Source organism: Dryobates pubescens, chromosome 26 (genome assembly GCF_014839835.1).
Source record: "Dryobates pubescens isolate bDryPub1 chromosome 26, bDryPub1.pri, whole genome shotgun sequence".
Lineage (NCBI taxonomy): Eukaryota > Metazoa > Chordata > Aves > Piciformes > Picidae > Dryobates > Dryobates pubescens.
Window position 1 is genome coordinate 1,018,018 of NC_071637.1, and position 12,776 is coordinate 1,030,793.

General features: G+C 59.4%; 1 protein-coding gene across 1 annotated transcript in view; it reads left to right on the plus strand.

Annotated features, from left to right (window-relative positions):
* Positions 1-272: 272 nt before the first annotated feature.
* Positions 273-12,776, plus strand: part of LOC104304928 (ubiquinol-cytochrome-c reductase complex assembly factor 1) — a 62,630-nt gene continuing 50,126 nt past the window's right edge. The window contains exons 1-5 of the mRNA XM_054173387.1: positions 273-313; positions 2,360-2,464; positions 3,561-3,665; positions 7,738-7,845; positions 11,063-11,135. Of these exons, the coding sequence (XP_054029362.1) occupies positions 290-313; positions 2,360-2,464; positions 3,561-3,665; positions 7,738-7,845; positions 11,063-11,135 (415 nt within the window). The 5' untranslated portion in view covers positions 273-289. The remainder of the gene's footprint in view (positions 314-2,359; positions 2,465-3,560; positions 3,666-7,737; positions 7,846-11,062; positions 11,136-12,776) is intronic.

A 12,776-nucleotide genomic window follows, 5' to 3' on the forward strand; every position in this document is an offset into this window, starting at 1 on the left:
GGCGGCGCAGGCACCGCTTTGCAGCTTTCCCCCTCCCGAGCCGCCGCCGCCGCCCGGCCCCCGCCGCCGCCGCCCGGCCGCCGCCGCCCGGCCCCCGCCGCCGCCGCCCGGCCCCCGCCGCCACCGCCCGGCCCCCGCCGCCGCCGCCCTCCCTTTCCCGCCTTTCCACACGCCCCGCCCCCCGCAGCGCGGCGCCGCGCGCCCGCCTGCCGCGCGCCTCCCTTGCCCCCGCGCCTGCGCAGGCGGCGGCCGGAAGTGGCGGCGCCGCCGGAAGTGGCGCCGGGGATCCATGGCGGCGCTGGGGCGAGCCGTGGTGAGTGGCGGCGGCCGGGGTCTTTTTCTTCCCCCATCCCGGCGCGGCGCGACCCCGAGGGAGCGAGCGGCGTGTGCGGCCAGGGCGCGCCCCCGGCGTTTGTGAAGCCGCGGGGTTGGGGCTGTGCCGCCTCCCCTGTCTCCCTCCTCCGGCAGTGGTCTCTGGTGCGGGAGCAGGTCGAGCTCCTCCAGAGCCTGTGGTTACGTAACAGTTATGCAAGGCTCAGTACCCCTCGTGGGGGCCTGGGAAGGAGTCCGCCTGGGGCTCGCCTTGTGGCGCTGGGCGCAGTCCGTGTGCCCTTCGGGGTGGGGAGAGCCGTCGGGAGATTCCGGCAGCTCCATTCTCCTGCGTCTGTGCAGTTCTGGTTTGGCTTTCTCTTGGCCTTCAGAGGCTTCGCAGCACAGCGATGCGTGTTGCATATGGCCTGGGAGAGGAAAGTGTGTGTCTGCGTGGGATTCAGTCACAGCAGAAGGCTTGGGGTGGCTGGGGACAGGCTTGCCAGGAGTGAAGACCTTCAGCGTGAGGGCAGTGCCCACCTACCAAAGCCATCCACCTGGCTCGCTGAACTGCTGTCTCGGGGTGTGGTTTTCTCAAGCATGGTGAGCCCTGTCCTTTCAGCCCTCAAGGTGAAAGCAGCAAGTGTCAACCTGCCTGACAGCAACTGAAATCAGTGACCTTAAGCTCCCTCCTCCCGTTCCTCCTCTTCCTCCGTGCTCTTCCCTGCTCTGTTGCCTATCTCTGCCTCCACCAGCATGCATTTTGTTTCCTGGCCTCTATACTTCAAGTGCTTGAGCAGCAGAACTGTGGCAACAGAAAAAGTTTACCTGCAGTTTTAGAGCATCCAAGGGGCAGTCACTGGCAAGGAGGGAGGGGGAAGCCAGGCAGGAGGGAGCAGGGAGGGTGGGAGAGAAGCAGTGAGTCATGCCTGGAGGTGTTTAAGGCTGTGAGCAACCTGCTGTAGTGTGAGGTGTCCCTGCCCATGGCAGGGGGGTTGACAGTAGCTGAACATGAGCCAGCAGTGTGCCCAGGTAGCCAAGAAGGCCAAGGGCATCCTGGCCTGCAGCAGGAGGAGTGTGGCCAGCAGGAGCAGGGAGCTCATCCTGCCCTGTGCTCAGCACTGCTCAGCCCACACCTGGAGTCCTGTGGCCAGCTCTGGGCTCCTCAGGTCAGGAAAGAGGTTGAGCTGCTGGAAGGTGTCCAGAGAAGGGCAACAAAGCTGGGGAGGGGTCTGGGGCACAGCCCTGGGAGGAGAGGCTGAGGGAGCTGGGGTTGCTTAGCCTGCAGAAGAGGAGGCTCAGGGGAGACCTTCTTGCTCTCTGCAACTCCCTGCAGGGAGGTTGGAGCCAGGTGGGGGTTGGTCTCTTGTGCCAGGCAGCCAGCACCAGAACAAGAGCCAGTGGATGGAAACTGCAGCACAGGAGTTTCAACTTCACCATGAGGAGGAACTTCTTGACTGTGAGGCTCCCAGAGCCCTGGAGCAGGCTGCCCAGAGAGGTTGTGGAGCCTCCTGCTCTGGAGCCTTCCCAGCCCTGTCTGGATGTGTTCCTGTGGGACCTGTGCTGGACTCTCTGCTCCTGCTCTGGCAGGGGCTTGGACTGGAAGCTCTCCAGAGGTCCCTTCCAACCCCCAATACCCTGTGAGCTGTGAGGTTTCTTGGGACCATAAATGCTTCTGAAATCCTAAAGCTCTCAGCAGTGCCTGAGGAAAGTAAGGCAGAGGTGCAGAAAAGCTGGGAGCTGGGTGAGGGCTTTGTAGACATCACTCAGTCAGGTGAATGCTTCTTGAGCCCTTGGATTTATCTGGATGTGGTGGTGGTGTAGTTTGATGCTGCAGGCAGCTCCTCACTCCCTTCTGGTCTGTTTCTGCCATCCAACTTGTGCAGCTGATTTTTGGCAAGTCAGGATTTGTCCTGCTGCTGAGCACAGTCTGGGAGCTTAACCTGGGGGGGGGTGGTGTGGAAATAACTGAAACTTGGGGAAGGAAAATGCTTGAACTGCTTCAAAGCATTTGGGTGCTTGTCTTCATGGCTGGTCTTCTCTGTTCCAGAGCTGCCAGGCTGGAGTAACTCAGTGGATAACAGCATGCAGTGGATTGTTGCAGGCAGCCACAGCCCAAGGCCAGTGTAGGAGGATGCTGTATGGTGTCTGCCAGGTAGGATATCAGAGTGTGTTCAAGTGTGTGAAAAATGGCACCAACTAGGAAGGAAAAGTCAGGGCTTGTAAAGAGAGAGGCTTCCAGAACACCCCAGCTGGAGCTCTGGGTCCAGTTCTGGAGCCTCTGTGCCAGGAAGGCTCTGGAGGTGCTGGAAGGTGTCCAGAGAAGGCCTTGGGGGTGCTGGGGGAGGAGAAGCTCCCCAGGAGCCAGCAGGGAGCACTTGCAGCCCAGAGAGCCAAGCAGAGCCTGGGCTGCAGCAAGAGAAGTGTGGCCAGCAGGGCCAGGGAGGGGATTCTGCCCCTCTGCTCCACTCTGCTGAGCACACAGCTGCAGCTCTGGGGCCAGCTCTGGAGCCTCTGTGCCAGGAAGGCTCTGGAGGGGCTGGAAGGTGTCCAGAGCAGGGCCAGGAGGAGGAGCAGAGGGCTGGAGCTGCTCTGGAGACAGCCTGAGAGAGTTGGGGTTGTGCAGGCTGGAGAGGAGAAGGCTCCCAGGAGAGCTTCTGGTGGCCTTGCAGGGGCTGCAGGGGGCTGCAAGCAAGCTGGGGAGGGACTTTGGAGGGTGTCAGGGAGGGAGAGGGGTCTGGGACACCTCTGAGGGGGGCAGGAATCAGGCCTGGGACAGGGAGCCAGCAATGGGCACTGGCAGCCCAGAAGGCCAAGGGCAGCTGAGCTGCTTCTGGGCTGCCAGTGCCCATTGGCAGAGGTGGAGGGAGAGGATCCTGCCCCTCTGCTCTGGGGTGTGAGGGAGGGACAGGACTGGGGGGCATGGAGCAGCACTAGAAGTGGGGAGCTGGAGCTTGGCTGTGAGGAAGAAGTTGCTGCCCAGGAGGGTGGTGAGAGCCTGGCCCAGGCTGCCCAGGGAGGTGGTGGAAGCCTCCTGCCTGGAGGTGTTTGCAGCCAGGCTGGAGGTGGCTGTGAGCAACCTGCTGTGGTGTGAGGTGTCCCTGCCCATGGCAGGGGCTTGGGGCTGGCTGAGCCTTGGGGTCCCTTCCAACCCTGACAGCTCTGTGAGCCTATGCTAAGGGTGACTGGGGGAGAGTGAAGCCTTCACCAGTCCCTGGTCATGCAATGTGTTCTTCTCTCATTTTCACCAGAGGCACAAGGCCAGCAAGTTCCAGCCATCCAACCCCTGTGGTGGGTTGATGGAAGCCAGTGGAGCCCTTGCACTGCCACACAGATCCTTCTACAGCACAAACAAGGTCAGAAGTGTGATGTGGTGACTGTGCTAGCAGTGACACAGGTCCAGGTCACAAAGCTCCTGTCAGAAGTGGCAGGAGGGGATTGGATTCTGTAGGAAATGTTTGGTAGAGTGGAACCAAGAGCCCCAAGAGCCTCAGAAGAGCTCTGCTCCTTTCCAGGAACTGAAGTCAGAAAAGGGAGGTGCAGCTCCAGTTGGGTTCTTCAGGCTGGAGGTTCCAGCCCTGGAAGGGACCCCAAGGATCACCTCCTGAGGGAGGTTGTAGCCAGGTGGGGGTTGGTCTCTTCTGCCAGGCACCCAGCACCAGAACAAGAGGACACAGTCTCAAGCTGTGCCAGGGGACGTTCAGGCTGGAGGTGAGGAGAAAATTCCTCCCAGCCAGAGAGATTGGCCCTGGGGATGTGCTGCCCAGGGAGGTGGTGGAGTCCCCATCCCTGGAGGTGTTCAAGAGGGGACTGGATAAGGCCCTTGGTGCCATGGGTTAGTTGTCAGGAGGGGTTAGGGATTAGGGATCAGGTTGGACTGGATGATCTCTGAGGTCTTTTCCAATCTCATTAATTCCATTCTATTCTAAGTCATTCCTGCACAGCTTGAGACTGTGGCCTCTTGTTCTGCTGCTGGGTGCCTGGGAGAAGAGCCCAACCCCCACCTGGCTCCAACCTCCCTGCAGGGAGTTGCAGAGAGCAAGAAGGTCTCCCCTGAGCCTCCTCTTCTGCAGGCTAAGCAACCCCAGCTCCCTCAGCCTCTCCTCCCAGGGCTGTGCCCCAGACCCCTCCCCAGCTTTGTTGCCCTTCTCTGGGCACCTTCAAGTCTCTCAATGTCCTTCTTAAACTGAGGAGCCCAGAACTGGGCACAGGACTCCAGGTGTGGGCTGAGCAGTGCTGAGCACAGGGCAGGATGAGCTCCCTGCTCCTGCTGGCTACACTGCTCCTGCTGCAGGCCTGATTGCCATTGCCTGGGCAGGTAGATTTCAGGAAGCTGCAGGGTGTGGGCCATGAGTGTTTGCTTTTGTGTCCTGTTACTATCTGCTGCTGGTCCCTGCTGAGGTGGTGTCCTGCTCAAGTGTTTCTCCTGGCCATGTGTGGCACTGCTGATGCTGCTGAGTTGCTTCCCTACTAAGAAAATGTTCAAGTCTTATAAGGAAGTGTTTAGGGTCAAAGCAACATTTACCAGTGAGAATTTGCTCTTTTGTTGATCAGGGATTCAATGTCTCACATTCCAGTGGCTCTCAGCTGCATTCCTTAAGCATCTGCAGAGATCCAGCTGCAGCAGGGTTTGGTTGGATGGGTTGAAAGGCTGCAGCACCTCCCCTGGGCACAGGCTGGGAGGGCTGGGGCTGTGCAGCCTGCAGAAGAGAAGGCTCCAGGGAGACCTCAGAGCAGCCTTGCAGTACCTGAAGGGCTCCAGGGGAGCTGGGGAGGGACTCTGGACAAGGGCTGGGAGTGAGGAACAATGGCTTTGAGCTGGGAGGGGAGAGACTGAGAGTGGAGATGGGGAAGAAATTGTTGAGAGTGAGGCTGGGGAGACTCTGGCACAGGCTGCCCAGGGAGGCTGTGGCTGCTTCCTGCCTGGAGGTGCTCAGGACCAGGCTGGATGAGGCCTTGAGCAGCCTGTGCTGGTGGGAGGGGTCCCTGCCCATGGCAGGGGGCTGGAGCTGGCTGAGCTTTGAGCTCCCTTCCAACCCAGCCCCTTCAAGTCATTTGCTGATGACAAAATGTTTCTGCTGCTTGCTTCACTCATTGGAAGTCATTTGCTGGAGTGCAGTTGCTGGTTGCTGCTGGTTGATTACTGCTGGCTGCTGCTGGAATGCTTAGAGACAGAGCAGCACAAAGATTTCTTGGCCCAGCTGTGTTGGAGGTTTAGTTAACCTGGCAGAGAACTTAGCTCCATGCTTGCAGGCCCTGCAGCTCATGAGGGACTAAAGGGAGAGCCTCCTCCCCCTCTGCCCTGGTGAAACCACAGCTGGAGTACTGCTCTGGGCTCCTCAGTTCAGGAGGGACAGGAACATGCTGGAGAGTGTCCAACAGAGGCTGTGAGGATGAAGGGACTGGAACAGCTGATGGGGATCTGATAGATGTTCCAGAGGGGATTGGATGTGGCACTTGGTGCCATGGTCTAGTCATGAGGTCTGTGGTGCCAGGTTGGACCTGATGATCCTTGGGGTCTCTTCCAACCTTAGTTATACTGTGAGACTGTGGAAAGGCTGAGAGCCCTGGGGCTGGTTAGTCTGGGGAAGAGAAGGCTGAAAGAGATCTGATCAGTGGTTCCAAACAGCTGCAGGGTGGTGCCAAGCAGCAGGGGCCAGGCTCTGCTCAGTGCTCTCCTGGGACAGGACAAGGAGCAGGGGACACAAACTGCAACCCAGGAGGTTCCACCTCAGCATGAGAGAAACTTCTCTGGTGTGAGGCTGCTGGAGGCCTGGAGCAGGCTGCATCACCCTGGGCAGGTCACACAGGAATGCAGCCTGATGGGGCTGGGAAGGCTCCAGAGCAGGAGGCTCCACAACCTCTCTGGGCAGCCTGCTCCAGGGCTCTGGGACCCTCCCAGTTAAGTTCTTCCTGATGTTGAGCTGGAACCTCCTGTGCTGCAGTTTCCATCCACTGCCCCTTGTCCTATCCCAGGGCACAGTGAGCAGAGGCTGTCCCTGTCCCTCCCTCCTGACCCCCAGCCCTCAGCTATTGATAGCCATTGATCAGATCCCTCTCAGCCTTCTCCTCTCCAGACTGAACAGCCCCAAGGACTCTCAGCCTCTCCTCCCCAGGCAGTGCTGCAGTCCCTTCAGCATCCTTGCAGCCCTCCCTTGGCCTCTCTGCAGCAGATCCCTGTCCCTCCTGACCTGGGGAGCCCAGAGCTGGATGCAGTATTCTAGGTGGGGTCTCCCCAGAGATATAGAGGAGGAGGAGGAGGAGAAAGAGCTCCTTAGGAACCATGAGGTTAATTTGCTCTCTGTCTGTAATTTGTTTGCTCATTTCATCCTCAAAAGAGTTCCTCCCAAGGAAGGACACAGAGCTGGAGAGAAGATGGGCATGCAGAGTGGGAGCCATAGCTTGGAAAGCTCAGTTGTGTCCAGAGTGTTGGAGTCTGAGCTTCCAGTGAGAGGCTTTTATCCAAGCAGTTGTGCAGTTTGCATCCAGAAACAAAAGGATGGCACAGAGGAGATCTTGCAGGGAAGGCCTAAGAGAAGAGGAGGAGCAGAGGGCTGGAGCTGCTCTGCTCTGCAGACAGCCTGAGAGAATTGGGGTTGTGCAGGCTGGAGAGGAGAAGGCTCCCAGGAGACCTTCTGGTGGCCTGCCAGGAGCTGCAGGGGGCTGCAAGCAAGCTGGGGAGGGACTTTGGAGGGTGTGAGGGAGGGATAGGGGTCTGGGACACCTCTGAGGGGGGCAGGAATCAGGCCTGGGACAGGGAGCCAGCAATGGGCACTGGCAGCCCAGAAGGCCAAGGGCAGCTGAGCTGCTTCTGGGCTGCCAGTGCCCATTGGCAGAGGTGGAGGGAGAGGATCCTGCCCCTCTGCTCTGGGGTGTGAGGGAGGGACAGGACTGGGGGGCATGGAGCAGCACTAGAAGTGGGGAGCTGGAGCTTGGCTGTGAGGAAGAAGTTGTTGGCCAGGAGGGTGGTGAGAGCCTGGCACAGGCTGCCCAGGGAGGTGGTGGAAGCCTCCTGCCTGGAGGTGTTTGCAGCCAGGCTGGAGGTGGCTGTGAGCAACCTGCTGTGGTGTGAGGTGTCCCTGCCCATGGCAGGGGCTTGGGGCTGGCTGAGCCTTGGGGTCCCTTCCAGCCCTGACAAAGACTCTGTGTGCAATAGGAGTGCTCAGATGATTCCTCTGCAGGAATCTCAAGCTCTGCAGGAGCTTGAGAGGATCCCTGCCCTCAAGCCCCCTTCAGACAGGAGCTAAAGGAGGCTCAGCCTCATGCTGGGAGCTCTGTAGAAGGGAGTTCTGTGATTCTGTGACTGTATTGTCCTTTTGCTACAAACAAAGCTCCTGAAGTGCTCTGCTGGGTGCTGTAGCTTCTGTGCTGGGAGTGCTTTGGCCCTGACTTGCTGAGGGTGACAGATGTGGCATTTCCATTTCACAGCCTCTCTCTGCAAAGGATTCCTTGCAGCCCTCAGAGGAGAAAGTGAGTGCTTTCACCAGGATCATTGAAGCCCTGGGATTCACAGGACCCCTGAAGTACAGCAGATGGGTAAAGCCTTCATTTCACCTTGCTCTTGGGGCTGTTTCATGCTTTCAGAGTTCTGAAGATGCAAATCAAAGGCCTCCTCCTGTTGTCCTTGTGATGGACAGGGTGCTCAGTGGAGCTCTTCTGTTACCCACCCAGCTTCCTGCCTTGGGATGGCAGGAATCATCCTCCAGCTGCAGCCTCCCTTGCTCTGTGCATGGCCAGCCTTGGCATGAGGAGGAGCAATGTGCTTGGTTTGTGGAGCCTTAAGCCTGCTTGAATGTCTTCAGGTGTGAGACCCCCACCTCAGATCCTGCCTCCAGCTCTGCTCTCCCTAGCAGAGGAAGGGCTCAGAGCTGCTGGAGTGAGTCTTGATGTGCTTGGTGTCTTCTCAGAGCCTCTTGTTGGATTGTGATGGGAATGTGCAGCACAAGCCAGGCATGAGAGCAGCTCTGCAGAAAGAGGCTTGGGTGTGTTGATGGAGGAGAAGCTCACCAGAGGCTGGCAGTGCCCTCCTGCAGCCCAGCAGGCAGCTGTGTGCTGGGCTGCATCCAGGAGCGTGAGCAGCAGGGCAAGAGAGGGGATTCTGCCCCAGCCTCTGTTGTGCTGAGACCCCACCTCAAATCCCGCTTCCAGTTCTGCTGTCCCCAGCATAAAGACACAGAGCTGCTGGAGAGAGGCCAGAGGAGGCCACAAAGGTGACCCAAGGGCTGGAGCAGCTCTGCTGTGAGGACAGGCTGAGGGAGCTGGGGGTATGCAGCTTGGAGAAGACTCCAGTGGGACTTAGAGCTGCTTTCCAGTACCTGAAAGGATCCTCCAGGAAGGCTGCAGAGGGACTTTTCATGAGGCTGTCTAGAGACAGGCCAAGGGAGAGTGGTTTGAAGCTGAGGGAGAGCAGGGTGAGACTGGATCTTAGGAGGAAGTTCTTCAGCAGGAGGCTGCTGAGACTCTGGCACAGGCTGCCCAGGGAGGCTGTGGCTGCTTCCTCCCTGGAGGGGTTCAAGGCCAAGGTGGATGAGGCCTTGGCAGCCAAGTCTGGCTGAGAGGTGTTCCTGCCCATGGCAGGGGTTGGAGCAGAGGAGCTCAGAGGTCCTTCCCAGCCAGAGCCCTTCTGTGAGTCTGCACACTGATGGCCCAGGAGCACAGCAGCAGCCTTGCTGAGTCTCACACCCACACAGGCAGCTTCTGCTCTTTCATGACAGCAACTGCAGCTGGCCAGAAAGGGTTTAACTACAGGCAGAGCTCTTTGTGCTGCCTCTCCTGTGCTCCTCCAGCAGCTGCCTTTAGCAGGACTCCCTGCATGCAGCCAGGCTTTTCTTTTGGAGTCTCTGTTGATGGAGTTCTTGTCTCTAATGTGCCCAGCTGCTCATCCTGCCTGACCAACCTGAGCTCCTTCCATGCCCAGGGCACTGCCTGGTGGCTGTGGGGCAGGCTGTGGATGTGCTCTGCCTGCACCTCAGCAAGGCCTTTGCCACCATCCCCCACAGCAAGCTCCTGGCCAAGCTGTCAGCCCCTGGCTGGGACAGCAGCTCTCTGAGCTGGGTTAGGAACTGGCTGGAGGCTGAGCCCAGAGAGTGGTGGTGAATGGTGCCACAGCCAGCTGGCAGCCAGGCCCCAGTGCTGTGCCCCAGGGATCAGTGCTGGGCCCCATGCTCTGTAACAGCTTCATTGATGATCTGGATGAGGACATTGAGTCAGTCAGCAGCAAGTTTGCAGCTGACAGCAAGCTGGGGGCAGGAGTTGGTCAGTGAGAGGGCAGAAGGGCTCTGCAGAGGGACCTTGCCAGGCTGCACAGATGGGCAGGGGCTAAATGAGAGCAGGTCTGTGGGAGGCTCCCCACTGCTGCAGGAGGAAGGGGAAATGGAATCATTTCTGTGCTCTCAACTAGGACACAGTATGGAGGCAGCTCAGAGGAGGAGGGGCTGAGCCTGGCTGTGCAGGAATGGGAACCTTTAAGATGCTTTGAATATCTGCAGGGTGGGCTGGAGTGGAGCTGCTCTGAGGCAGATGGGAAGGGAAGCTCTTGCTGGTTGCTGCTGCTCAGGAAATAAATAGAGGGCTGGGTGCTGAGGTATTCTGCTTGTAGTCATAGAATCATAGAATCAGTCAGGGCTGGAAGGGAGCTCAAGGCTCAGCCAGCCCCAAGCCCCTGCCATGGGCAGGGACACCTCACACCACAGCAGGTTGCTCACAGCCACCTCCAGCCTGGCTGCAAACACCTCCAGGCAGGAGGCTTCCACCACCTCCCTGGGCAGCCTGTGCCAGGCTCTCACCACCCTCCTGGCCAACAACTTCTTCCTCACAGCCAAGCTCCAGCTCCCCACTTCTAGTGCTGCTCCATCCCCCCCAGTCCTGTCCCTCCCTCACACCCCAGAGCAGAGGGGCAGGATCCTCTCCCTCCACCTCTGCCAGTGCCCATTGCTGGCTCCCTGTCCCAGGCCTGATTCCTGCCCCCCTCAGAGGTGTCCCAGAACCCTATCCCTCCCTGACACCCTCCAAAGTCCCTCCCCAGGCTTCTTGGAGCCCCCTGCAGCTCCTGGAAGGCCACAATGAGGTCACCTGGGAGCCTTCTCTTCTCCAGACTGAACAGCCCCAACTCCTTCAGTCTGTCCTCACAGCAGAGCAGCTGCAGCCCTCTGCTCATCCTCCTGGCCCTGCTCTGGACACCTTCCAGCCCCTCCAGATCCCTCTTGTCATAGGGGCTCCAGAGCTGGAGGCAGTGCTCCAGGTGGGGTCTCCCCAGAGCTGAGCAGAGGGGCAGAATCCCCTCCCTGGCCCTGCTGGCCACACTTCTCTTGCTGCAGCCCAGGCTCTGCTTGGCTCTCTGGGCTGCAAGTGCTCCCTGCTGGCTGCTGCTGAGCTTCTCCTCCCCCAGCACCCCCAAGGCCTTTGCTCCAGGGCTGCTCTCCAGCCAGTCCCTGCCCAGCCTGTAGCAGTGCCTGGGATTGCCTCACAGACTGTGGCAACAAAACATCTCTCTTGTTCCTCACCTACCCTCCCAGGGCAGCCTGTTCCAGTCCCTGACCACTCTGGCAGTGATGACATTTTCCCCCTCTCCAGCCTAGCCCCTCCTGGCCCAATTTCAGGCCATTCCCTTTCCTTCTATCAGCTGAGGCTGGGGAGAAGAGGGCAAGTCCCAGCTCACTGCAGCCTCCTGCCAGGGAGCTGTGGAGGAGGAGGTCTTTCCCAGCCCTTGCTCTCTTGCTGGGTGCTTTACCTGCTCTCTTCTCTTTCCCTGCAGAAGATCAGGGTGGCAGCTCTGAGGATGTACACCTGCTGTGTGGAGAAAACTGACTATGAGGAGTTTTTTAACAGTAAGTAGTTGGCCTTGCTGCTGCTCTTGGAAGCCCTGCCCTGGGGAGGGAATGCCTGATGAGGATCCCTGAGGCGTGCTTCTGCCAGTGGATGTGAGAGCAGGGAAGACTTGGCAGGCCCCAGCAGAGCATGGGCAAGAGGAAGCTGCCTGCAGTGCAGCTCTGCCTGAGGAGGCAAGGATTGAGGAGCAGGCTCTGCAGCCTGGGCTTGCTGCAGTTTTCCCACTGCCATGGAGAGCAGGAAAGGTCAAAGAGGTAAACCCCAGAGCATGCTGGGCTCTGCAGGGTAAAGCTGTGGGATGAGCTAAGAATGCAGAGATGTCTGCTGTGCCTCAGCTCCCTCCACTGCCCCTTGGGGCAGCCCCCAGCAGAGCCTGGCTCCAGCCTCTGGGCATCACCCTGCACAGCTTTAGCCCCAGCCATGAGCTCACCCTCAGGCTCCTCCTCTCCAGGCTCCAGAGCCCTCAGCTCCCTCAGGCTCTCCTCCTGAGGAAGATCTTCCACTGCCTGCAGCATCTCTGTGGCTCTGTGCTGGACTCTCTCCAGCAGTTCCCTGAGGTCCTTCCTGAGCTGAGAGCCCAGAGCTGGACACAAGATTCCAGCTGTGGCCTCAGCAGGGCAGAGCAGAGGGGAGCTGAGCTGGGAGAGGGTGCAGTGTAACTGGGCTGCAGGTGTGAGAACCTTCCCTGTTCCCTGGTGCACAACTTCTGTGCTGTGAAACAGGGCCAGGGACATCTCAGGGGCCTGCCTGGCTCTCTGCCTCCTGCCTGGAGCAGGTTTGGCTACAACTTAAACAGACTTTCTAGGCTTTACTGACCATGGCAACATCCTGCCTGGTGGCTGTGGGGCAGGCTGTGGATGTGCTCTGCCTGCACCTCAGCAAGGCCTTTGCCACCATCCCCCACAGCCAACTCCTGGCCAAGCTGTCAGCCCCTGGCTGGGACAGCAGCTCTCTGAGCTGGGTTAGGAACTGGCTGGAGGCTGAGCCCAGAGAGTGGTGGTGAATGGTGCCACAGCCAGCTGGCAGCCAGGCCCCAGTGCTGTGCCCCAGGGATCAGTGCTGGGCCCCATGCTCTGTAACAGCTTCATTGATGATCTGGATGAGGGCATTGAGTCAGTCAGCAGCAAGTTTGCAGCTGACAGCAAGCTGGGGGCAGGAGTTGGTCAGTGAGAGGGCAGAAGGGCTCTGCAGAGGGACCTGGACAGGCTGGGCAGATGGGCAGAGCCCAACAGGATGGCATTCAACAAGTCCAAGTGCCAGGGGCTGCACTTTGGCCACAGCAACCCCAGGCAGAGCTACAGGCGGGGGGCAGAGTGGCTGAGAGCAGCCAGGCAGAGAGGGACCTGGGGGTGCTGATTGACAGCTGCCTGAACATGAGCCTGCAGTGTGCCCAGGGGGCCAAGAAGGCCAATGGCATCCTGGCCTGGAGCAGGAAGAGTGTGTGCCCAGAGAAGGGCAACAAAGCTGGGGAGGGGTCTGGGGCACAGCCCTGGGAGGAGAGGCTGAGGGAGCTGGGGTTGCTTAGCCTGCAGAAGAGGAGGCTCAGGGGAGACCTTCTTGCTCTCTGCAACTCCCTGCAGGGAGGTTGGAGCCAGGAGGGGGTTGGGCTCTTGTGCCAGGCAGCCAGCAGCAGAACAAGA